The 27488-nt window shown below is 42.1% G+C and overlaps 1 protein-coding gene across 2 annotated transcripts; it reads right to left on the bottom strand.

The window, feature by feature from the left end:
• Positions 1-1059: 1059 nt before the first annotated feature.
• Positions 1060-26456, bottom strand: zdhhc9 (zinc finger DHHC-type palmitoyltransferase 9). Of its 2 annotated transcripts, none has more exons than XM_035160839.2 (10): positions 25911-26456; positions 25576-25787; positions 16650-16810; positions 12690-12848; positions 10978-11115; positions 10531-10579; positions 9472-9574; positions 5446-5549; positions 5088-5199; positions 1060-4361 (listed from the first exon to the last, which is right to left on the bottom strand). In XM_035160839.2, exons 2-10 carry the CDS (start codon positions 25737-25739, stop codon positions 4179-4181), a joined length of 1173 nt encoding a protein of 390 aa, XP_035016730.2. In that variant the 5' UTR covers positions 25740-25787; positions 25911-26456; the 3' UTR covers positions 1060-4178. The 2 variants fall into 2 exon arrangements, with proteins under 2 accessions (XP_035016730.2, XP_035016729.2); XM_035160838.2 differs by having other exon boundaries at positions 1060-4382; positions 25911-26454.
• Positions 26457-27488: the final 1032 nt, after the last annotated feature.

Raw genomic sequence — 27488 nt, 5'->3', positions numbered from 1 at the left:
CCACAGAGGCCTCCGTGTTCCATCAGGCCTCTTGGTGCCTGTTCATTACCTGAAGGCCTCTAAGGCTTCTCCTTCATGATGAGAAGAGGAGGTCAAGGCAAGGGGAAATCGATTGGCTGTAATATCCCTCTTCACCGCTAGATGTCACTAAATCCTACACACTGAACTCCCTCAGGGCTCCACCTCAGAATGATGGGATGCATTCATATTAACATCTTAACACGTTTATCTAATGACAGATTAGGAGGTGCTGGCTGCAGAAAGTCAGTCTTTGTACCTTGTGGAGTCAAATCTTCATCTCACACAAACACTGTGATGGTTCCAAACCAGTAACACTCAATTGTTGTGCAATATTTCAAAAAGAGAGAGGGTAGGTTTCCAGTTCTAAACACTAATTTCTACAGATCTATTTCATATTAGATATTAATATTAACGAGGAAGTGGTGGTCACACTGATATGATGGCTTAAAAACATTCGACATTTGTGATAAAAACAGTTTATGTTTACAAGTAAGTGATCCACCAAATAAACCGATGAAGACGTGTCTCATTGTCGTGTCAGGGAATATTGTTTTCATGCAGATGTTTCTTCTTCTTTCATAACACGCCTCTTCCCAGTACTACAGCTCTATTACAGTAGAGCACTTCCACCGAGGCCCAACAGTCCCCTCAAATTTAATCAAGCTGCACCAAACGGTACACACTCATAAACACCAGGCCCCTAAATGTGCCAGATCAAGATCCATGCATCATTTCTTGAGAAATTCACAAAAATGAAAATGCCTGGATCTGCTGCTTAATCGAATCCACAACCATAAAAAGTTTATGGGTTGTTCTGTGGCCCAAACCCCATCAGTCCAACAAGTTCCAATAAAATCACTTCATTGGTATTTCAAAATCCTGCAAACATACATTCAGACAAAATCAAAATCCTACAACTGTTTGTGTCTCATCCAGTCGCACAATCATACTCACATACACTATAAAGTGTAGTGGATAAAATGAGAACAGAGCCACAAAGGGAAATAAACAATAAAACATAATTTGACGGACAAATAATAATAAGACAATATTGTTTATTTACCAGACACATTGATCATGTAAAAAGAAGTGAAGTAAATCAAATGAAACACGTCGAATCACAGTGTTGATACTAAAAGTGAACATAAATAAGAGCTCGTTCTGTATCAGTTTACATGATGCGATGCAACACACGGACCAGAGTTTCGTTCAGGTCTGATCCCGGTCATTTCAACACAGGAGTCACAGGGACGACAGCTTTCCGCTCGTCAGTCTGCAAAACCTGCACGGCTAAAAATAAAACAAGTTCCACTTTCCCTTTAAAATCTGCTTCAACACAAACGTCCCTTCTTTTATCAGTCACATACATTCTTGTTCTCGGTGACAGCGACACAAAGCCATCGATACAAACGGTCCTCAAACACCTTCGATGACAAATCTACCAAAGTGCTCTTGGTTTTTTTCTTTTTGATTTCTGGAGGAGAAAAAAATATTCAGTAATTACATTTCTTTACTTCACAGAAACAATACTTCCACACACGTTACAGCATCTCCCAGTGGTCACGTCACCTATCCCTCCTAAGAGACAATACAAATAAATAAAAGGAATAATCTAGAGCTGGAAGAGTGAGTTGATTATCAACAGAAAATGTATCGACAAATATTCTAATGATCAATTGTTTGTTTAGCATTTTCCCAACAAACAAAATTTAACAAAATTTACTTCCAGCTTTTTTTTTTTCCAACTGTGAGTATTTGCTTATTTTCTCATAATAAAATTTATTTTGGGGGTTTGGACATTCACTATTATTTCACCATTATACAGAGCAAACAATCATTTCATCAAGAAAACCATCCACAGATGAATCAGTAATGAAAGAAATGTTACCTTCAGGCCTATAATCATTTTTTTTTTATAAGTATCTAATATCAGTCATGAGCTTTAAACGGCTCCATGAAAAGATCCCTTCTTCTTTAAATGCTTCTTCCTCGCTCGTATGTCTGGAGTTAATTCTCCAGGAGATTGAAGAGGACTTGTGACTGTGGCTCTGATCATAAATCATCCCGGGCACGTTTCCCACACGACGCTGCTGAACACACTAGAATTTCTACACAGGTATATTTCACAAACACCAACTCTGTCTTGCATATAAACACAATCACTATAAGACAAACTCTCGCTATCTGCTAAAATCATTTAAATACTAAGAATTTCACTTTCTCTCAGTTTGCCTTGAGTGGATTTTCTTCTCCCCCACCACACCCTCGAGCGAAACAAAAACGATTTCTCGATTCTCGCACCAAAGGCTGCGCTCCGTCTGAAAGACACAGATGTGTGAAAGGAGAGGATGTGTGCACGTCTGCCACAGACAGCTGCCGTGGAAGGAGTTTACTGTCACAGCGCAGATGTGAGAAGACGAGTATGAAAAGGCAGAAGACGGCAGGGAGAGAGAGAGAGATAGAGAGAGAGAGAGAGAGAGGACTCTGAGGAAGATCGGCTCTGATGTGATCTGCAGGAGGAGGCGCTCGAGCTCGCAGGCACAATAATTAACACTTGGCCACAGTTCAGCTTCAAATAGGTACAAAAAAACCAACAACAACCTGCTGATGTCGGTCGTCTTCGCTCGTCAGCTGAGAAGTTTTCAGAACATTTCAATCTATAATTCAAGCGTTTTAGTTCTTTTCTCTAAAATCAGTGATTCTCAACCGTGAAGTCTTGCAGGATTACACACACACACAACTTTATCTACTGGTCACAGGCGGAATTTATCTTCCAGTTTGTGAATTTCTCCTCATTAAGATTTTATCTTTCTAATACTTTCCGGAAGAAAACTAATTCGTTTTTCATCATTGGGGGGGGAAATAATCGTATTAACAGTTTTGCTGAGAGTTGGATGATTCTGCATTTAAATGCCAGCACCTCTCACTGATTCACACGTTTGTTTAAGTTGTGCAAATACTGAAATGTCGAAATGTCCGGAAGTCAAGATAGAGCTCCAGTTGGTGAAACAACCAATTGTGGTTTGTTGTTGATGTTTTACATCATCAAATAAAGACCGTTTCCCCCCAAATATGAAACTATTCCATTAATCTCCTCATGATCTTAGATTTATCTCCGGACCCCCTGGTTGAGAAGCACTTGGCTGATCTGCGTATGAACGGCTCTGACTTTGAAGGGCGTCTCTGTTGCTCGACCCAAGTTGCATTTCGTAGTGCAACTGTTGCGATAAGGCACTGTTACTACAAGTGTCTACGATCACCAGAGGTCAGACCTTTCACTCGGCGTCTCCCGGGTATGAGACCGTCGCTGTGCACGCAGCAGCCGCGTCATTCAGAGCACCGGCGTCACACTGCAGCCTCAGTTATAGAAAAAGTGGAAGGACAGGAGTTGGCCTGGATCAGATCACGTAAAAAAAAAAAAAAAAAAGATAAGTAATAACAGTACTGATGCAGCAGAATTGGACTGAAAAGTAGATTTACATTTGCCTGGAAGGAGCCTTTAGGAATATCTCAGCTGAGGACTGGCCTGTCCTCCCCCTGCACGGACGTCCCGTCCACTCACACACTTTCAGCTGAAGCCTGTCCTGCCTCCTCATGGTTTGCATAGGACATGTAATGTGCACACAACGAAAGCCGACAGTATGTTTGGTGTTTACATGTCCAGAAGTATTATTGTCCTGCCAGACACTTGCAAGGAGTATATTTGAGCTGGCCTCTCACAATAAATGTCATTATGCAACTTTAAATAAAGAAGAGAAGAGTCTGACAGAGGAGCCCACAGGTGAACCACAGGGAAAGTCATTCGCTTTAAGAGTGTTCTTGTTTTTTTGCAGATTTCCCAGAGGCGTCTCCACCTGCGTGTCTTTTGCATGCAGTGTTCAGGAGTCAGAGGAAGCTGCTGACTCAACATTAAATCACTCCCCCCCTCCCTCCTGCAGGAGTCAGTCAAACAGCTCTGCAGCTCCTGCTGAGGAGTGGGGGGGCGAGGAGGGGCCGCAGCAGAGACCCTTCTGGTTGGATGTGGGGCCGGAGCCGGAGAGTAACTGAGTCACCCGCACAGTAATCAGACATTGATTATTAATGTTCCACTTCCTGTCCAGGCAGGTTTCTGGGGAGGGGGAGTGGCCCGCAATTAGGGCCCGCCCCCCCTCACACAGCTAATGGGTCTTGTCCTTGGTGTTGGACGCCTCCACCTCGGCCTCTGGAGAAGCCAGGGGCGGGGCCTTGGACGGCGGAGGGTGCTCCTCTTTGGGCGAGGGGCTCTTCTGGGCCGAGGCAGCGATGCTCGGCTTGGCGTCATCAGGCGTGTGCTCGTTGGGGATGAGCGGAGCCGTGGGTTTCTGTAGGCAGAGGACAGCATGCTGACAAGACGCAGACGCAGAGTGAGTCACCGACCACAAACCGAATAAACATGAATATAACAAGTGTTTTATTTATATAACTCTATAATATAACTGATTCAAATTTTACATCCACCAATAATATCACGAGACTGAAATCAAACGAATGATCAGACAGAGATTTGAGATGCAGTGAAATGAACCAGATCAAAATGTGTGAGGCCCCAGAAGACTGGAAATTACAGAGGGTTGAAAAAGCCTGTTAAAGGCTAAAGGAATAGAAACTACTTTGTTACGACCCCTGAATAAATCCTGGATTCTTGCAAACCAATCAGTTCAAGTTCAAATGTTCTTTTGCTTCAACAAACAGAATTAAAATTGAATTAATATATAAAAGTAAACATGTCACAAACGACCAGTGATATAGTTGTTAATGCTTCAGAATACACACACACACACACACACACACACACACACACACACACACACACACACACACACACACACACACACACACACACACACACACACACACACACACACACACACACACACACACACACACAAAATTGCCTCTGTAATAGATTTAGACTTAAAGTTAAATTATATTTCTGCTCTGCATTCACTGATCTGCTTTGTAGCCACTTTAGAGCAAATTGGGTGAACAGGGAGGATACAGTGTGTGTGTGCGTGTGTGTGCGTGTGTGTGTGTGTTTGTGTGTTCACCATGGCTTGTGGCTCCGGGCTGCTGCTGCTGCTGCTGCTGTTGTTGTCCGGAGCAGCAGACGACGCAGAAACCGGCGAATCCTCCTGCATCACTCCTCTTCTGTCCAAGACGCTGGGAGGCGAGACAAGGCGATCAGTCACTAAGTGCATCCTGCTCGTTATTCACCCGAACGAGTCGGAGGAGAAAGGAGACTAATCTATCACAGCATCTCAGGCACAGATACAGAACTCACCGATAAGCAAGAGAAGGAAGCACCACGATGAATAAAACAAGGGAGGTTCGGATTTAAAACAGACATTTCAGACTAAATCACTCAGGCCTGTGTGAGACTGTGCGTGTTCCCTGCTGGAGCTTTACCTGGGGTAGGCCGGCCCACACAGCACCTCACAGCAGTTTTTGAAGATGTTCTTGTGGCTGTACGGGTTCTGGACTCGGTTCTTTCCAGACCACGACCCTTTAATCTGGAAAAAACAAATAAAGTGCATAAAACACATGGACTCTTCTCAAGCCATCAGCCGACTTCCCAAACACACCCCGACTACTTTACCCCCTCGCTCAGTTCTCCTTCAAAAAGATTTTCCCTGGGCTTATACCTTATTCAAAAGCAGAGCTCCATTTTTAGATGTTATTCCCACAGGCTTGGCTTTGACCCACTAAAAGGATCTAGTCAGGGATTTTAATGATTCCTGGTTTGATGGGGAGTCTATGTGCTGATGAGAGTCTGTGATGTGTGTTTCCTCTCAGTCACATGCCGGCAGCAGACGAAACATCAGATGGTTCTTCTCCTTCGCTTCTTTTTCATGGTGGAAAAATCCTTCTGCATTATTCCCTTTAAAAATCATCTTTTTTTGACTCCCTATGTTTTCGCCCCTTGGTTTGTTTATTTGTTTGTTTTGTGAGTTTTAGTCAAAAACTACTAAATGGATTTCTACTAAACTCGGCAGCAGGATGGGACATGAACCAACAATCAACCCATTTAATGTTGGGGTTGTTCACATTGTGTTTAATCGACAATTTCACTGATTTCTCAGAGAATAATTCCTGGATCTTGTACACTGTACATATACTGTTTATATTTGTATTTCATAGACACTTTGTATATCTATATATAACCATATGTATTGCATGTTTACTTATTAATACTATTTTTTAATGCTGTAATAATGCAAATGGCCTCGTTGTTGGTCTTATAAAGGATAATCTTATCTCATTTTATATGATATTTTTAATTATCGTAAAAACAATTAAGAAGAAGAGAAATTAAATTGATATTGGTGCAAATGTAACAGATATAATGACGCAGACACATTTTCATTTTCACAGCATCTGTTTGTACTGACTGACCTTCCTGCAAGTCAGAGAAAAAAGCTGTATATGTAGATGTAGGTCAGTGCTGCAGTGTGTGTGTGTGTGTGTGTGTGTGTGTGTGTGTGTGTGTGTGTGTGTGTGTGTGTGTGTGTGTGTGTGTGCGCGCCTGTTTGGAGACACAGCTGACAGACCATGTGTCGTCCTGTGGGAGACCAGAAGAGCTACAACACTCAAGGTGCCTTCTCTTGTTCGCCCTTATTCCACCGTTTCTATCCTCTTCACACTCTCTCCCTCCTCCTCACCCCTCCTCACCCCCCTCTCGGCTCTGCCACAGCAGCATCTCTGGCAGAGGGCCCGGCCCCTGCAGGTATCGATGCATCTATTATTAGGCCAATCACAGATATTGAAACGGCCAGGCTGACAGCCATTGTTTCGACTCCCGGAGCAACGTTACAGTGCAGACGCACACTGCAGAGCTGCATTTCTGTACGGGTGGGGGGAAAAAATGAGGCCAAACATCCCACAGGAAAGAAGAAGGAGAATAATAAATTAATCATTACAACAAAGTACGAGTGCACTCTCTTGCTTTCAGCCATCTACAATCTCCCACCGTCTCCAGCACCGCTTCTCGTCAGAGCCTCTGCAGTCAGATCTGGGCCAAACAAAGCCCCCGATAGAGTACACACACTGTTAATGCTGCTTCTCACACACTCACACACTCTCACACACACACACACACACAGCAACTGGATTCACCTGCATCCCCACCACTCATCATCTGCTTCACATGGGCCCAGTGTGTGTGTGATGACTAAATAATGATTCAACGGGAACGCGCCCAAGCAATCAATACTTCATTTGGCATCAAAAAGCGGAGATTCGGGAAAATTCAGCTGCTCTCATTTGTTCTTATTTCAGCTCAGTTCCATCACTGATTTTTATTAATAGCAGCAGTTTGTGCATATTTTCAGAGGATTAGTCGGCGGCGTCCTGCCGGTGAGAAGAGCCGAGATGCTGCGTTCAAATCATTTACCAGCTCGTTGGTTATGAGGCTCACACTCTATTCGCCACATTTCCCTGGAAGAGAGACTCTGGGGCTGAACTGGATAAAAAACAGGGTGAATCAATGTTTAAAACACAGCAGGAAGTATTGGACAAACCCTGCATGTGCTTCATTCTGCTTCATGTCAAATCTGATTTAAAGATAAAAATGTGTTAAGATGTCTTTGTTTTAGCTGTTATAAACAATCTTTAGTAATTTCAGTTAAGATCTTGTTTTACACGTTTCCTTTACTTATATTTGAGTGCTTTACTTTGTTCAGTTCATTTTGCTTCCCAACATAATAACCTCGTTTAACAAGCTGCAGCTTTAACAGCCCTCCAGTCCTCCGGTGCAGAGCGAGGCGGTGCCGTTGTCAAGGAAACAGCTCTGCGCTCCAAGGAGCTGTAGTGTTTACACCGCAGCCATGTATGTTTAACTTTCCAGCCACGTGAAACCCAGGCTGACTGATCACAATATTTACAGACGTTCAAAGCGACACTTTATCTTCACTATGTGCTGAACTTTGTCAAACACGTGGATCTGAAACAGATTTTAAAACAACTTAAACTCGTGTCTAGCATTTCATCGTAATTCTTACATGTGTGAGGGCTGGAAACGAATCTGCACTCTGGAGGATCTATTTCATTTTTAAATGTGTGAACGATAAACGACCTCTGGGGTTGGGTTTTACTCCGCCTACGTGATTTTTGTAAATATATGTACATCTAGTGTTTACCGTTAAGACTGAAATATTTCCCACTAGAGTTGAGAAAATGTGGGCAGGTGATAAAATGGTGAAAACCAGTCAGCAGTGCCAAAGGAGACGGATTACTTGGATTTCAGTTCTCTCCTAATTATACTTTGCCATTTTATTTGTCTTGAGCAAACAGCAGAGCAATCGGAAACAGGAGAGAATTCAACAGAGTGGAAATGCAACCACGTAGTGTTTCAGTGGCCGGATGATTAAAAAGCTGTAAATGCATTATTCTCTTTTTTTTTAAATAGCTTTCAACTAACTAGTAACAATAGTACTGTCATAAATAAACTGGTGAACTGCACAAGTTTTTCTTTTTGTGACGTTTTCAGCTTCAGGTGCACAATCACCAACCTTTGAGCTCAAGTAGGTTCCACCCAAACGTGCACGTGGGCCACACAGATTGTATGTAAAGATGGACGAGGTCAAAGGTGGTGGTATCTGTACATGTGGTGCCAGGTGCAGTATATGTTATAAACCTCACTTCCTCCATGTTAGTGGATGGAACGTGGACCAAAGTAAAGAGTCAAAGTACACGTCAAATACAATTTTCTCAAAGATTTGTGTGTGTTATTTTAGGTAATTCTTGTTAATATTGCGGGTAAGTTTGTTTTTTAATGACTCTTTTGATGCTATAAAGAGACGGACTCGCGATTGGTCGAGCATGTGTATAAACGGGCGATGCTACTGTGGCTCCAAACCTCTGATCGCTACGGCTCTAAATGTTCAAGATGGCGGGATGTTTCCGCTTCATTCCTGCATGGGGGGAGGAAGAGGAGACGCGTCGTCCATCTTTACACACAGTCTATTGTAGGCTACATGAAAACAGATGCATGCACGTGTCTAAATGTGAGTCAATTTTAAATTAAGCGGGTTAAATCACATCTGGATGTTGTGGTGTAAACATGGCTGAGGTATAATTCACTTGTGGTGAGAACTCAACATGGGCCAACCTGAGCATTTAAAGTATAAAAACTCATGCTCACAGTGTTTTGTTAACCACTAAGACAAATGCAGGCAATAAAAGTCCAGTTAAACAGCAGCAAGTCGAAGTTTTCCACCACTTGGATCCAGCACAATAATGTCACAGTTACTCCTGTTAGTCAAGGTTATGGTTCACTGGCATAAAAGGTCACATGAAAATTAAAACAAACTACATGTAAAAGTGCAGCTCTGTGCTTCACCTGCTGATTCAGACCCGAGTAAACAAAGTGCAGATGTTGACACCATCATTCATGTGGAGTCGTGTTTAAGGCAACATGCAGTAAGGTGCACTTACGTCCTCGTTGGTGGTCTGGTTGAGGGAGATCAGGTAGGTGTGGAAGCCGGTCAGTCCCACCACTGACCACAGGGTGAAGAAACACACCAGCACCTCCAGCACAGTGGACACGAGTTAAGAGAAGAGTAACAGATGTTTGGTGCCAGACACTCGGTCACTGACTAAACAGTGGACAGCAGGAGACGGCAACATGATGAAAGACTAATTAGCAAAGACTAATGAAGAGAATAAAGTCCAAGACAAGAAGTTTCTACTCTTTTAACTGCAAAAAAGAAACGATGACCTGGAATTTACTTGAATAAATTAATTTATCATAAAGTAAAACTTTCCTTATTTACTGTTACTACATCTGTATAATGTTCTACTCTTGCTAATTAAGCTTCATGACTGGTTTAAAAATGGCTCCTCCTGTTTTTTATGTCTCAAGCTAATATAATTAACAATCTTGTAAAACAGCTTTTATCGCACTCTGGCTACAGACATGATTTTGTACTGGAGAACTGAGGCTGAAGATACACACCCAAGGCCAAAAGAAAAACAATCCACTTCCTAAGTGGTTGATATTTAAGTGGAGCACAACAAAAAAACTGCATAACGCTTCCATTGGAGTGTAGAGGATATTACTCTGAGTATAAGAAGTAGCCTAGGCTAAATAAACATTTCAGTAGTACTATATTTTGCCCGGCTGTTTGGCAAACATAATCCTTTATATTGTATATATTGTATACATTGTATATATTCTCTGGAAGCTCTGAATACATGAGTTGCTGACAAAGGCCATGGAAGTTTTTGTATAGATATATTGTAATTTTACTCGTATATAGATTTTCTTTGTAAATGTTATTAGTTGATATTCTCAACAGTCTCATCTTTTTCCTTTGTGATTAAGTCTTTAAATTACTGCATTACATCACATGTCTGCAGTAATGATAATTTGAGCCTCCATGTTGCCATTGCTTAGCAGCGGTGTTCTCACGACTTGAACACCAAGCACACACGACTTTCTTCATCGTAACTACGAGCTCACGAGCTGCGTCCAAAGCAGCTTTGAAAGGATATGTTCCAGGTGTTTCTTTCAAAGTGTTCAGAAAGCCATTATCCACCGAGCCTGTGAACAGACAGAGAGGAAAGCTGCTGTTTCATTGTATTCTCCTGAAAATGAGCAGATCTCACATATTATACAGCATGAAGAGGAACAGAGCTAATTATCCACATGAGAAACGTGTGTCTGTGTCGTGTTGGGTAGAACACGGTAGCAGGAGGATGAGAATGGAAGAGGACTCGTGTCGAGCTGTCAGTTGCTGTTGTGCGTCGCGTCACGTATCAGGAGTAGCCTGGTCTGAATTAGGTCATAGTTTCAGAACATGTGCCTGCATTTGCATAAACACTGGGAGCCGCTGCCGATGAGCGAGTTTCACAGCTCGCTCTCCCGGTTTTGCCACATTCTTGCAGCTTTACACGCGTCACTCTCTGCACGTTACTTCTGATTGGACGGTCGATACTTACGCATGACCACGTGGACAATGTCGAAGGTGAAGATGTAAATGGTGAGCAGGGAGAGCGACATGGTGAACAGGTAGAAGTATCGGTAGTTCCTCTTGCCCACACAGTTGCCCACCCATGGACAGTGGTGATCGAAACGGTCTGTGAAAAAGAGAAAAAAAAGGGTCTCGGTATATAAATATGTGAAATGTGGACTTTATTAGAAAACAGACTATTTTTGAAATCAAACGAAATGTTAAAAATACACCAGTATCAGCTGCAGTCTTTTAGACGCAGACAGCTTTGTGCTTCAACTTCTGTAAACCTGATGTCTAAATATAGTGATCCCTTCCTCTTTGCCTCCCCTGTTCTATCAAACAGAGCAGAGCCAGATGGAAGTTAGGCCGAGACAGAGGTAAACAGAGGTGAACGTCTTGGTTTTTTTTTTACTTTTCTCTGAACTTCCTGGATGGAGTTTCACAACAAGAGCTAACAGACGCACAAACATGAGGCAAGAAGCGGTTTGTAGAAAAGGTCAAATGAATGGATCATTTTGGGATTTGCAGAACAAAAGCACTGCACATTTTCTATTGTTTTAGAATTCAATTAGTTCACTGCACACTCGATCTGGAATGAGTTAACTGTTTAGGAAGTATGTATAGTCTTGTTAACGGCAGTGAGACGGTGATGGTGACCAGTTGCTGCACCACATTAACAATATTGTAGCTGCTCTATGCTGTTCCAACAGTGTTTGCTTAGTGTGGATATGAAAAACATTGAATTAGAGGTAAAAATATCAACAATATCAATATTTGCCACTTTCGCAAATTGAATCCCATATCAGAGACACGTGCAGCGCCTCAAACATGTTGACCCCAGTACTTCTTGTTTGGTATGAATAATCCTCACAGTTATTGTTGGACTACAAAGACAAAATTCACTGTTCAAACACTTACAGACTACTTTGAATTTCTGATAAGTCATTATCTACCACAAAAGACTGTGGGTATAAGCAAATATTATTGTTATATAAGTGTTTTTGTGCTGTGTATTTGGACTTTCACCACTGTGAATGATGTTAAGCTGAGGAGGTAAAGATATGACTGCAGTAAAACAGGGAGTGAGGCGTGTGTGTGCGCGCGCGCGAGTGTGTGTGTGTGTGTAGCAGGTGCACACAGATGAACCAGTGTTCACAATGACGGAGCACTTATTCCCTCTCTTAGCCTCCACTGTCTCCTCTCATATCGCCTGTGAGTCTACGCTGTGTTCAAACACATTCCTCAATCATCAGCAGCCAAATGACTGCAGGACTCTGCAGGACTGAGAGACACAACAGCCAAACACACACACACAGACACACACACACAGACACACACACACAGACACACACACACAGACACACACACACACACATCACGCAGCAACACACAAACAAACACACTGCCTTCAAAATTCAAAGCACTTTCTAAAAAAGTACACCCTGTGAAGTTTTCGTGCGTTTGTCTCAGTTTTCTAAAAACCTTCTGTACCATGTTTGCTTCGTCTGACATTTATTTATAAATCTGTTTCAAATAATTTCATCACCGTGACAAATGAATCCGGGCGGAAAATGAAGGTCAATACTCTAGTAACAATCAAGTCAGGGAGCTATTTTAACATTTCTAACCTTTTACTTCTGAAAAAGTCACATAAACCCTAATACAATGAAAAACAACAGGTAAGAAGTGATTTCTCACCGACACAGTTGTCACAGATGCTGCAGTGAGACGCTCGAGGAGGTCGGAAGATCTTGCAGGTGTAACAATACTTGAGCTTGACGATCTGGTTGTTGATCTGGACGTTGCGGATTCGCGGTGGAGGCCGCTGACCCTGGGGGACGTTCCCGTTGGCCGCCTCTGCGGAAACAAAACAGTACAACATTCATGAGAAGGCGTTTTCAAATTATTATTATTAACTCACACACACCTTTAGTGCTGGCAGAAAGAATACGCTTCACAAAAGGTGCAATTCTTAAGAGCGCTCTTGCACAGGATTGCATTCGATGTTACAGCTGTTCACAATATTACCTTCACCTGCGGTATTTCTGAAACAGACAGGTAGAAATGTGACATCCAATGACAAGGACGAGAAAAAACCCAGAGATAAATCTTGATAGTTGAACCTTGAGAAAATCAGTGGATGACAACATTGGCTTGGTATTGATGCTGGTGGATTTATGTGTAATGGCCGCTGAGCTGTTAATCTTATATATTAGCAACACTATGGTGCACAGTGTCCAGTTCTATGTGAGGATGAGCTAACCTTCCACACACTGGAGTGACTGTATTTCACAGTCGTATCTCCGACGTGACGCAGCCTCTCCCCTGCGCAGCATTCAGCAACCAAATGAAATTCTCTTTTTCTGAGCAGCTCAGATCTTTCTTTCTTATTATGTTGCACTGCAGGAGCCATTAGAGAGGCTGGTTTATGACCAGAGGGCTGCTGGCAGGAATCTGTCATGGGAAAAGCTGTAAGGGAGAAATCTACATGCTGCACATGGCCCAATGGGAATGTTGGACTCTCGCTTGGACACATTAAGATAAGGAAAATGTGCCAAATGTGGAAATTAAATTAAATTATCTGGGCTGGAGAGAGTGTTTAGGGATGAGCGGAGGAAAAATTCTGCATTAGCTAAATTGCATACTTATCCTTATTATATTGCTCTAAATGACCGTTCTCTGTTATGTAAAAGCATGTTAATAAATCATGGAAACACATCCACAATCCAAACGATCCGTAATAAATCTACAGACATGAAGATTTAGAAATGTATTTTATCTGACAGCACAAAATGTTCAACGTAATATACATCTAAAGAATGTGGGATTAGCGTCTTTCAGGATAAAGCAGGGTAAATGAATGAATGAGTCATCACTCACAGGGAATGATGCCACTCCCTCGGGTAGCAGAGCTCTGTCTGCGAGGGGCATTAAATATTCCAAGAGGAAGCCTCTCCTCGTATTAGCATTCCCCCTCGGGACCAGTCGCTAACAGGCAGAGGGGACAGAGCGCAGAGGCTGTGGCTGCTTCATCAACACGCCGGCCTCGGCTTCAGAATGAAAGCAAACGCCCATGCCTGCCTCCTCTGTCGTCGCACCCACACTTATAACAAAAAAAAACAGCCATCCAAACACAAATACTGGCTCATAGCTTTAAGTGCGGGATGGGAGTCGTTAAATCAAGAGCTTTGTTTGAGCTGCTGCAGTGAATTTTCTGCCTTTTTAGCATTTACATAACGGACATTTGACTTTTTTGGAGGTTGTGTAAAGTAGATTAGAAAAATGAAAGCACAGAGTGAAAGTGATTAATCGGTGAAAGGTTCTGGAAACGGCATGCTACTAAAGATGTATTCTTTGTTTGTGTTTGCAGGCAAATCCTAAAAACTCCTGAGGTTAAGAGGCTTGGAGAAGTTGGATTTAAAGGAAGAATTAGATGAAAATTCATGACACCATGATGAATACCTTAGCATTACGAGTTTTTGAATGTGTACTATATATTATGTCCTGCAGTTTGACTATACTGTAGCTTCTGCCTTTAACTGAGGAAGCATTTAGGTCTATAAATGCTGTACTAACTGTACATATTGATTGCGCTGTTAATTTTCAACTAATTCCCTCCAAGTAAATAATTAAAACACTTAACTCTGTGTCCACAATGGACGTGGTATGTATGTTTGTGTAAATGTGAATAAGAGCAGGTTTTAATAGTTTAACTTGCTTTATCAACTGGAAATGTATCGATAAGTTGAGCAGTTGTTTGGGTTAAAACTGCAAATATTCTCTCACGGTCTGTAGTTTCAAAGGTCTGAATTTGGTGATTATCTGTTCATTCAAATGAATGGGAGGTCAAATAAAACTGAAAATACAATCTTTTACATTTGTGCATCCTGAAGACTCCCGAGCCTGAAACCTGTCAATAAAAGAGTTGTGTTTTTTGTGTGCCTGTGTTTGCCAACATATTCTGTATAATTGGGTTTTATACTGTTTTATACCATGTGAGTTCTGGGAACTTTTAAACAATCAAAACAAAATCATCACTGAAATCCAAACCTGTGTTAATACCAAAAAGAATCATTAGTTGCAGCTGTATTCACATGAATCATTTCCTCATATAAACTACAGGCAGGTGCCTGTGTCATCACAGCCAAAGATGGTTAAACCAGCGAGCTGTTGTCATCCAGCGAGCAGTATGAGTCACAGTCATGATGAGAGCAGTGCTGGCTCACACACTCTCAGAGGAGCGAGCACCTCAGCATCGCTCCTACAGTCCACCTCTGTCATGAGCAGAGACCAGCCTCCACCCAGGCCTCCTGTGTGTAGTGGGAGAGCGATGGCTGAAGGACGCCATGAATCTTACACAGAGACAAAGAGTGAACACTGAACAGCCACGAGAGGGAGGGAGGGAGGGTGAGGATGCAGAGTGGGCTGTTGCAGTAATATCACAGAATTACTTATCATCCAGACATAAAGAGTCTGAAGAGCAAACGGAGCAGACGGGAAGACAAAAAAATGCATTTCTGATGAAGACAATGAGGCTTTGTTGTCATTAGTACACAGCAAAGTATTTGTTTTGTATAATGAGACACAGACTCCTCGTAATGAACGAGTGTTAGACCGAGCGCTACATCCACCGACGAGCGAGTCCAACCTTTAGCAACATAAAGCATAACGAACATGAATAAACCAACAGGACTGAGGCCGTCTGCTCACTGCTTCACCTGCCGACACTAAACTATTTATGCTTCCAAATACTGTCCCTTCCACAACTTCCACAGAATCCACTGAACAAGTCCCTGATGTGGTTTTATACAAGACAAAGAGATGTGCACCGCCGAGATGATGACGACACATCAGATCATGAGCTGTAACAACCGTTTGTTCTGCTGTTGACTTAACATTTGAATGGATGTAGATAAGAGACGTGTCTGTCGGCATTATGAGCACTGACTGTGAATTATGACTATACACACTTCAAGGACAGAAGCCAGACTGTCACATTGGACGACTCGCTTCTTCAAACCTTCAAAAGTCTTTGAAGAAGCGAGCATCATCGGTAAACGTGGACTCTACTTTCTCTTTTCTACCATTATCAAGAATAAATTGACTTTTTGGTTGATCAGAACTCTACGAATGTTGCTGACAACAGTTCCTTCAGTTTTTCAGATTCGAGTCAAAATCTCCAAGAGACAACATATTTCATGCAAAATCACATTGATGTGTTTATTCATTTTGTTCATATCCATCAACCTAAATAAACTATTTTGATTGATAATTAACTATGAGTTGGAAAATGAGATCAATCATTGTACTTCTGTTCTAATTGAGCATTGAATCAGAATCATGACTCTAAATGTGGAGTTGGTATCAAAATCAAAATGTTGATCTCATGTCAACACTAATATCTAATACCTGCTCATGGCAGTGTGGACAGTAGTTCAGGGGACACGTGAAGGTCATGGAAAACTGATTCATTATGTAGCTTCTAACCTTGACTAATGACATTTCGACCAAACTTATGATAGTTTTAGTTTCATATGAATGTTCTGTATTTGTGTTTTTCTCTGGGCTTATTCATCAATGAATATACATTTGAAGCCAACCGGTTAAGTGGATTATTGTAGAATTAAAAACAAATGTCTCTAAAGTTTTGTAACCTACCTATTTCCATCTCGATGAATGTGGCTTCCTCTGGGAGGGCCCGTGGCAGAACCCCAGGGTCACTGAAGCTGGTCCTCAACAACATGGCCATGACGAAGAGGAAGAGCACGACAGCAAAGACTGGGATGGTGGGAGACAGATGCAGAGCCAGGTATGGACATCTGCAGGAGGGAAGACAAAAGGAATATGAATAAAGAGAGATCGTGACTTTACTAACTGATACATCTTTTTATACAATTTTTAAGACAGAAAATGTCGAGACAATCTCTGGTTCTGGATTCTGCAAAAAACTAAATGTTTACATTTGGGGATAATGTGAAGGACATTTTTCAAATATTCCTTAACAAAGTAATTAATAAGTGATGTTATAAGATCAGTCAGAGGGCAGCTCTGTAAAAGCACGTCTGTAAAACCACTTGTGGAGTCTGCCGGGTGAAGCAGTCATTAGCTGTGGCTGAAAAGGGACGACATCACCTTGTCAATTAACTTATCGGCGTAAGAAAAAGGCTGGAGTGGAGTTCCTGTGGGAACAAGTAACTGTCAAAAGGCCAGTAATTATGGGACACACACCCGGGTCTGATCAGCCTGTGGGGGCTGCCTCAGGAGAGGGTGTTCTGTGAGGAAAAGGCCGAAACACCCGAGGACACTGAGGAAAACAACTGAAGATGTGTCCTAAGTAACATCCTCTTGTTGCCCTTCATCAGAGTATCCAGTCAGAGTTCTGATCCACAGGGATTGTAACACCTAGTTCCAACAACCAATAAAACATTCATGATCCTTAGTTGCAGCCCTTCACTCTTTGATTTAAAGAGTTGAAGAGATATTTATATAAATGTGACAACTGTAAATGTGAGAGCCCTCTGAAAGAGAGCTCGGAGGACATGACACAACAACACTATACATATTCTGAACTGTTGTTCTGAGCACAAGGTCATGAACTGCCCTTTCTCTGGACCATGCAAGAGTCACGGCCATGAATAAACAACGCCACGCCACACTCCCCTCACCTTCTGGAAGAGTGGAGCAATATTAGCATAACTGCGTTTGCCAGGCCTTTGAGATTAGAGCCAGCGGGGCTCCTCCAAACAGGCCTGCTGCTCAACACGATAACAGATGTGAGCTGCGACACTGCAGAGCGCAGCAGCAGAAAACGCTCCCGCATGCAGATATTAATAGTTTAACTGCACGGCCTCATCTCCCTCCCATGTGGCCAGGATCATCTATTCAAAATGCAAAACTACTGTTGCACTACAGGGTTGCAGGTTGTTATGCCATATCCTGTACATGGCTAACTTCCCTACCATGTTATTAAAAAAAAAAAGCTGCACACAGAGCTGACACACTCTGCTTTATTATGAGGAAGAAGAACTTTAGAGCTCTGATAATCCACTGAGTTACATAATTTTTTTGTGAAAGTCAAAGTATAAAGTTTTAGAGTATTCAGGAAATCCACTTGAACAAAACTTAAATCTCAATGTATAAACAATTAACCATATAAGTAATCTTGCTTATCTTTGTTTTATACGATTACATTTAACATCCTTGGGTTTATGACAAAACGTCATCAGAAAATCCTCTGATAAACAGATAAAAGAAATAATCTTTCAGTGCAGCCCGAAGTTTAAATAAGAAGGATTTTTTTACAAAGAAAATTACAAAGTTAATTTACAAGGAATATAATATCACATGTAGGCAGCCATTCATATTTGTCACATGTATGTACTGTAACACATGTGCATATGTAACAGTATACTACATATATATAAAAGTATGCTTTTCTTGGTGATCAAAACTGCTTAACAGCACAAACACATAGTATTTTTTATAACTACGTGGTTGTAGCTGGTTTAGTTGGGATTTATTCATTAGAACCAATACGAGTTGGTGTTTAATCAGTTGATCAGTCAACACAGTAGAATTTGACAACCCAAATAATAATTTGTTACCACCACACATACATATTTTTACATTGACTATCTTAAGTTTTTGACCAAACAAGTGATGTGACAGTGAGAGTTTTATTTTGGTTTCCTGGCTGGTATTTCCTCCACTGTCACCACACACCGCTGTAAGGAAGTTTAAAAAGAGAGGAGAGTATCTGAGTGAACAACTCTCAGTCGGCAAAACATGGCAGCGAACAGAGTCCTGATAAATCGCATGATGTGAGCCAGGTACATCAACATACCTGAGCACTAACACCACACACACACACACACACACACCACCTGCAGGACTGGTCTGAGCAGTTTCCCTGCAACGCCTTTTTTCACACTAATGGAAACAGAGCAGAGATCAAATCAATAGAACTTTCCACTGGAGCAAGCCTGTGAAGTCGGTTTGTCCCATTTGTAGCGCACAGACGGCGGGAGGCAGTGGATTCGGACTGAGGGGAGGCAGTCTGTCGATGAAGTGTAATTCCCGTAATGATGACTGGTAGGTATTCGAGGCACACTCTATCATCGCTTCCCATCAAGCCTGCACGTCCTTCCTGGATGTGACCATTTCCTGTGCTGTTGAGGAGCCGGGTGGTGCTGGCACAGTGACGCTGTGTTTTCATCAGTCAGCACGGAGGGAGCAGAAAAACGGGACTTAATCTGGCCGCGGGTCCATGAAGAGAAAATGTTTTCATCATCAACAAGGTGATCGATCAGACCGCCAAACGACACACAGAACCCCCCCGACACACTCCCTGTAATCTCCCTGTCTGTTGGTAGCACATTGTAAACGACTTCAAGTGGTGGGAAGTAACAAGTACATTCAAATACAACCCCGAGGTAATTGTACTTATACTTCACAACATTTAAATCGCTGTGAGAGAGGGGATCAATACCACTCTCATGTTCGTACAGTAAATAAGAGCCTGGAGTGGCTTAGCATAGCTCAGCATTAAGACTGGAAACAGCTAATGAAGAACAGTAATATAAACACAACAATCTGCTTTAGCTTCATATTAACAGTAAAAATATCGAACCTCACATCGAACTCAAAGGGAGCAACAAACAGTTTCTTAAAAATGGCAACTATGCCTTTAATACGTAAAGGTTTTTTATATATGAGATTTTAAACCTGGATATACCAGCCAATGTGTGTGTGTGTGTGTGTGTGTGTGTGTGCGCGCGCACGCACATGACAAATTATTTGCACGACCCACATTTATAAAAAGAAATGGCTCCAGCTCTGATGTGCTGCAGTGATGTCAAGATGACAGGGTGGATACTTTTCCTTCATGGTACTGTTGGATACTACACCTTATTTTTATGCAGTCTATGGGCTACACGCAGCAAGGCTATGCTAGAGATGCTAACCATGCTAACTAGTTGCAAGCCCCCCATGCAGGCCCGCTGAAAGTGTGCTGTGCTGCAAGAGTGAGCACGACCCCCAAACAACAATAAAAACACATTTACACACTGAAGCGTCTCACATCAGACACATAAGGACGACAACGCAACCTGGGACCAACAAGCACACACACAAGAGACTGGACCAAATCAAATATCTCTTATTTGCTTTTCAGTACTTAAAAAACAACAAAAATATAATCATTCATCCATCCATCATCTATACCTCTTATCCTTTGAGGGTCTGGCACTGGAGCCAATCTCAGTTGACATTGGGCGAGAGGCTGGGCAAACCCTGAACAGGTCGCCTGCCCATCACAGGGCTGACATACAGACAAACAAGCATTCATGCTCACATTCACACCTACATTCTCCAGAGAGCCTAAGCTGCATGACTCTGGACTGTGGGAGGAGGCAGGACTCTGAGAAAACCCACACAGAGCGCATGCGAGCGTCACACAGAAAGGCGTTGGCCGACACATTCAAACTCAGAACCTTCTGAGGCGACAGTAACGTGCAATCAGCCTCTCGTCAAGGATCACTTAAAACAAATACACAATAGTATACAATCAATGTGTGTGTGTGTGTGTGTGTGTGTGTGTGTGTGTGTGTGTGTGTGTGTGTGTGTGTGTGTGTGTGTGTGTGTGTGTGTGTGTGTGTGTGTGTGGTGGGCATTAGATGCATTAGGGTGTGTCTACCCCACTCTGATCCAAAGGATTTCCCCTCTTAACTGAGAACGAGACGAGAAGCTTCTAGAGTAGAAGTAATAAAGTAGAGTAAAATCATTTTAACTCTTCAGTAATAAAACCAGGATTAATATGTCAGCGTGTCATTCCTTCGGTGACTCATGACATTTTACTTGTGTAAACGTTTAAAGCCCTTCCTTTATTAATACTTAACGTGTGTAAGCTGTTGCTGAGCTGCATGAATCATACTACAAATGAATAATGTAAGTGATGTGTAGGCAGATCCACAGTGGGCCTCAGTAACAGCCCTGTGTCATGCAAACATCTGGAGACTGCGATCGGGCCTGTTTCTGGGGCAGTGCTGAAGAAAACAAAAGCTCTCCAACTCTGTCTGCTCCCTCTCCTCTTCCACACACACACATATATAGAACGATACTCCATGACTGAAATTTGTAAATATTCAGATTAGAGGGGGATTTTCAAAGGAGCCTCCACAAACCCTTACATTTCATGACATGACTTTCTAGGCTTTTCAAAGATCATCAGGATTTCTTTTCTTTTCTTTTCAGGAAACAAATGTTTAAGTCTAGGACTTGAACACAATGGTAAAACAGGAAGCTTAGACCCTAACAATGGACAACAGATAACTGTGAGGAAACACGTCATTCAAACCTCTTTGTGTGGGTGAGTTCAAAAAAGGTTACTCTGAAATTCAATGGGTACGATTTGTTGTCTGGGTTAAATCAGTCGTCCTTGTTATGCAACATTTAAATACCATATGAGTGAGATGAAACATTAGAGCCGGGGTCGTGACCATTTCCCTCAGATTAAAGCTCGGATTACAGATGTTGCATCATAGAATATTCACTAAGTGAAATGAAGGCTAACGGTGTATGTGATGATTTAATTTCAGCAGCATGAAAAACAATACTAGTAGAGCATCTTCATCGAACCAAACAGATAACGACAACAGATAAAATCCACTCCCTGTGTGACAGAGGGAGGGAAGAAATCTGCACTCTCCTCCTGCCACGGAAGAGCCCGGAGAACAAAGCCTGCGGATCACCGTTACTGTAAATGGAGCATGTACTCTGAATAGAGCATAAATCATGTTATTGCTCATTTAGCCTGGGCAGGGAGCCGCTTTCTGATTGGCTAGCATGGAGACAGGGTGGGGTTAGAGATGCTGCGGGAGGCTCAGGGGTCGGTTACAAGATTCCCTCTGAATACAAATGCTCTGAGACCACTTGCCCATTCACTTGTAATGGGGAAATGGTCGACAGTGGACCTGTATGTACAAACACATGGGAAAAGGATCAGTCTCTTTACATGCACATATGCCTCTCTAGCTTCAGGCCAGCATCCTGGGTGGACACACAGATGACACACTGTCCCCGTGTTCCAGTTTCTTGTTCCCTCATCCAAGCTCTATAGGTGGCTATCCACATTCACACACGCACGCACGCACACACACAGACACACACACTGACAAATGTGCAAAAGGGAACCAAACCAGCAAACATCCAACTGTGAGGAAGCTTCGTGACGTGGACACAAACCTGTAAGGCAATTAACTTCCAAAACCTTTTAAAATCACCTCTAGTAACAGAGAATATCAATTCCAACAGGGTAAGGACATGTCATCCTAAAATTCATTCTGCCCGTAAAGGAAAAAATAAGCCAGGCCCACATCCTCCGTGAATAATTTGTTTAGTTGTTCCTAATGAGTCTTTTCATTTGTGTATTCAACCGCTCGTTTCCGCAATTTAGTACAAATTAAAGCACAGAGTGGTTTCCCTGCACGCGGTGCTGATGGCTGGTGATAAAAGTGAGACGTCTGCTCAGAGGATATGAGACAGTCTGCACTAGGACGTGTCTCTGTCTGTCCTCCCATCAACACCACAGAGCAGCTCCAAAACACAATGAAGACCAAAAAATAATAAACAAACCCTCTAAAAAAAACAAGGAAACTAAACCCTGCAAGACTGAATGATAAACTACAGCAAAATGCATAAGAATCAGCCGCCACAAAAAGCTTTGTTTCATATAATTAGATTTTAATGATACAGGGTCATGCATCAACTAACCGAAAATTTAAATGTGACTATTTAGATAACAATGATTATTTCATCCATCTTCAGAAGAAGATCAGTGAAACTATGTTATCTTAGTTTAGTGCAAAGATTCGCAAATAAGCAGCAAACAAAGTTTGTCATGGATTTATTATTAGACAGAGATCATTTTGAGCGATAGACAAAAGGTCAAGAGATCACCAAGGTTATTATAATCAATACTGACTGGGGCGTGTGTGTGTGTGTGTACCAAATTTCATGGCAATCCGTCCAATAGACCTGGAGACATTTCACAAAAAAAAAACTGAAATATAAACCTGCTGGTGTTGTCAGAAGAAAAGTCAGGACATAGAGGAGGTATTTTTGTACTAAATTTCATAGCAATCCATCCAATATTTTTTTCAGGATACTTATTTCTGGATCCAAATGGTGGACGGACCAACAGAATGACATTGTCGTCAATAGAGACACATTTCATGCTGGATGTCTTTGTCACATATGATGGTAAACTTATTTTTTGGGGATTCAAGACTGTTGCTTGGTCAAAACAAGCAAATTAAATAAATCACCTTGGTCTTTTAGAAATAATAATGGGATTTTGTTTCACCATTTTCTGACATTTTAATTTTAAAAACTCGATTATGAAATTGTGTTGCACCTCTGACACCAGCTGAAGATATTCTACGATGCCATAATACCAAAGTCTGGACTTATTGTTTTAATGCTCAATTATATGTAATGTAATTGTGCAATTTGTGAATGCAATAAACCTCAAAGCCTGTGTTTCAGAAGGATATTGCTCCTGCCACAGATTTAAATCAAATATGTATCAACAGGCCGTGTAATGCTGCGTTTGAAAATTACCCTCATGTCATCTGGGCCTCTCCAAGTTAATATCCACCCCCTCCCCACGAGAGATAATTATGTTTCACTGTAATATGAACATAGCATGCTAACAACCCTCCAGCCATTAGTCACTGCAATGCCTCCTCTGGGCTCTGGATGTTCAGCGTGAGCAGCATCGTCTCTCTCTCTCTCTCTCTCTCACTCTCACTGCGCTCCGAGCCAGACAACAGCTCCTTCTGTCCGGACTCAGAGGGAAGAAGCAGGAGGCCATTAAAGTGCAGAGCAGATCGAGATGGGAAGGGCCTGGCATGAGTGAAAGCAGCTACCTCTCCTCTACGCTCCAAATCCATTTGGCCTGGTCGACTACATACACGCCCACAGAGAGAGAGCACGGCTACTGTGCTGCACGATTTGTGCCTCATCATCATGTCTATAATCTGTCACTTCAAAAAACCGGAGAGAAGGCAGAGACGGGGAAATTTAAAAAAGGACAAAGACAGAAAGTGGGCGTACTCTGAATGAAGAGCAGCGCTGCTCCAGGATGATTATTCACAGTCATGGTCTTCATTTTTTAAAAACAATCCCCTGCACAGCCTTAGCTGGCAGGATTCAGGTTCACAAGCAGCACCCGAGCCAGACGGCAACGTTCACAGGGCTAATGAGTCCACGGGGTTGTGTGGGTAGTGGATTGAGACAGAACTGCTGAGACAACAAAAATGGCAGCTTTCCTTTCTAAAACCCTGAAGCTGGACAGCGAGGGTTATCAAATATTAAACACCTCTGTGTGTGGTCAATCATAAACCTCTTCTCTGTCAGAGCAGCGGAACATGAATGCAAAGTGTGTTCGGGAAGAACAGAAATAGCTTCATTATTACAAAGAAGATAATATAACAAGTCAAATGCAACAGAAACAGGTGAGATGAGTCAAAATAAATAAATGACAGAGAGAAATTTATTTAAGTATTTTGATAATCAATAACAAATTTTTCAGATTTTCTGGCTTTCAAACATGTGTCATTTTTTCTGTCATATATCATACTGTACACAATATATTTGGATTGTTGGTTACGTAAAACAAGATATTTCTATGCACCAGCTTGGATTCATTTCATTGACGAGACGATCCATCAACAAATCTGTGTTTTCCTGAAGAGTCAATTGATCGTTGGGTTTATAAATTGGTAGAAAGCCGTCAGAACCTGAGGTAACATCTTCAAACGTTTTGGTTTGTAAATGCAAATATCAAAAAGGATTTAGTCGAGGAAAATTATTATTAGTCTAAAAAAAACGAAATAATAATAACATTTGAGAAGCTGGAACCACAGGACTTTTACATCATCTCTAAAACGGCTTCATTTACGTCATGTTTTTAGCCTAAATGTCCTCTGGTATCCTCGTCTGGAGCCAGGCTCAAGTGTGGATCACAGCAGACATTTAGGCTAAAAACATGGTGTAAATGACACAGTTTCGAGTTTAATTTCAATACCGGGGCTTACAGACACTTGGATGACACCACAGGAGCAGTATGGAGACATTTTGAGTTTTCTTACTGTTGTTTTTTTCACGTTTAGAGAAGTGGTCACCATTTACTTCCATTGTACTTAATTTGGCTGCAACACTATTTACCCCTGAAACTCCAAAAGTGTTATGTGGACTCAAACCCTTCACCCACCCCTCCATCGGCATACGAGTAGATCATGAGGGAATTCATATTTTTGGTTGAACTATCCCTTTAACTATCAAAATGGCTTCAAAAGAATCTCCTGTAGATGAACTAATCTATTGATGGACTAACTGTTGAGGCTCTAAACTTGTTTTTGCAGGACAGGGACACTCACTGAGACACAGGCCCACAGCCAGCTGCCCTACAGAGATATGAGGCTGCTGGGTGGAGGCACATGCGTCCTGAGGTGACTTATGGATTCAGATATGAGGCTCATCAGGACTCAGAGACTCAGAGAGAGAGAGAGAGAACAGGACTTACTCGAAGGCGAAGAAGAGGGAGCAGGTCCCGATGATGAGGAACAGGGTCAGGTAGAAGACTCCTTTCTGCCGGGCCATCATCACCCGCCCGTCGCAGCAGAACGTGTTCTTCCCCGGGAGCTTCTCCCATTTTCGCACCTTTCGCGTGATCATCACCGCCGACATGGTGTCCTCTCGTCGGGTCCGATCTCTGGGTGAACGTCAGCTGTTAAACTGTAGAAATAACAACAACACAAATCAGACAATGAGGGAAACAAACAGGGATCGGGTGTATTCGTAGAACCACAGTCCACAGGCTGCGTTGCGCACAGATATGAAGAAAAGCAGAGGACTTACTGAGTGCTGTGACAGATTTCTGCACAGGAGGACCGACAAGCATTTTCCTTTCTCAAGTGTCGCAGTCACATCATCAGTGTTTTCTAATCCATATTATTCCCAGTTTCCAGTTTTTACCGCAGCATGTCATCCCCGGTGTGGAGCTCCCACGCTGCTCCAACAATCCGCGTCCACACGGGATCACACGGGATTATTATCAAGGATTATTAATGAATATTGATTAGGTAGAAATTCACCCAGACGCGTGAGGCAGGAGCAGCAGGAGAAGAAGGAGCCTGAGAATCCGGTGGATCGGACCTTGACCGGTTGACATTCATATCATATCTGGCGGAATCATAAACGATGGTTCGCTCCAGCTGCCTCTCGTTCCTCCGGAATCAGACTATGACCTGGACTCTGTAAAATAAAGAGTAATAATCGGGAATAACCGCGGCCCGAGTGGAGGAGGAACGTGAATGTGTCTGATGAGCAGGTTTTTCTCCTCCTCTCTCTCTCTCTCTCTCTCTCTCTCTCTCTCTCTCTCTCTCTCTCTCTCTCTCTCTCTCTCTCTCTCTCTCTCTCTCTCTCTCTCTCTCTCTCTCTCTCTCTCTCTCTCTCTCTCCTGCAGGATCCAGCTCCTCAGTCAATGGCAGCAGGAAACACGCCTAGATTGAAATGTCCAACCTTAAAGGGGCAGGACAGGTAAAAAGAACAGGAACAAAGGAGCCACACCAGTTCACGTCATGTTCTTATCTCAGAGATGCTGGAGATACTGGAGCCGCTGCTTGACCCGAGGAAGAGGCTGTGAGGAAGAGTATCCACGATTTGAATCCCTCTGCTCTTCCTCCATGTGTCACCTACAGGCCCCAGAGGTGAACACTGCACAGGAAAATCACTGGAGAAATTATATTATAAATTATATTATTTGAATTTATACTTTTCTACTTTATAATTTTTCATTTTCAGTTCATTTTTGCACAACTGTACAATTTGCTTTTGTATATTTTTCATGTAAAAATGTGTAACTACATATTTTTCTGTTTAGATTTTGAAGTTTACATATTTTTTGTAATACATACATATTTTGTATTGTTTTGTGTATTCTGCATGTTTTTGTAGGTAAATATACACATACAAGCACCTGAATATTCAGCAGCTCAGCAGAAATACAGACGTGACATTCTCACTTCTCATAATCTACAGTTTGACATATGATGAATATTAACAAGTGAAAATAAGACACTGGGGCTTTAACCTCTCACATCTGAGGTAAACCATCAAGTGGGTGATAGTTATACAGCACAACACAACAATATGACACAAATATACAGTAGAAATGTGTAAGTTTGATTATAGTTTGAATAATGATGCTATCCAAGTGGCCAGGGAAGTTAATACATACTGTATTTCTAAATTGAAATAATTGTTTAACAGAAGATTATATTTATTGATCTTATCTTGAATATCTGGTCCAACTCCATTGTTTAGAAACACTGCAGTCATCTTATGGATTTGTGTAACTGTTGTGACTGCAAAGTCTGCAGGAGCTTTTGATTTAAAGTCTGTGTAGTTATGTATACATGGACAGTAATAAAAACA

The sequence above is a fragment of the Hippoglossus stenolepis genome, chromosome 7, assembly GCF_022539355.2.
Source record: "Hippoglossus stenolepis isolate QCI-W04-F060 chromosome 7, HSTE1.2, whole genome shotgun sequence".
Classification (NCBI taxonomy): Eukaryota; Metazoa; Chordata; class Actinopteri; order Pleuronectiformes; family Pleuronectidae; genus Hippoglossus; species Hippoglossus stenolepis.
The sequence above is the reverse complement of the archived record's forward strand: the minus strand, read 5'-3'. Positions and strand labels throughout refer to the sequence as shown.

Excerpts from the sequence above, each read along its gene's own strand:
- zdhhc9 (XM_035160838.2), bottom strand. The coding sequence starts at position 25,739 with ATGTCGGCGGTGATGATCACGCGAAAGGTGCGAAAATGGGAGAAGCTC. Across the intron at positions 12,849-16,649 it reads ATTCATCGAGATGGAAATAG|AGGCGGCCAACGGGAACGTC; the intron begins GTAGGTTACAAA and ends TTGTTTCCGCAG. Across the intron at positions 4,383-5,087 it reads GCCCGGAGCCACAAGCCATG|CATGCTGTCCTCTGCCTACA; the intron begins GTGAACACACAA and ends GCGTCTTGTCAG.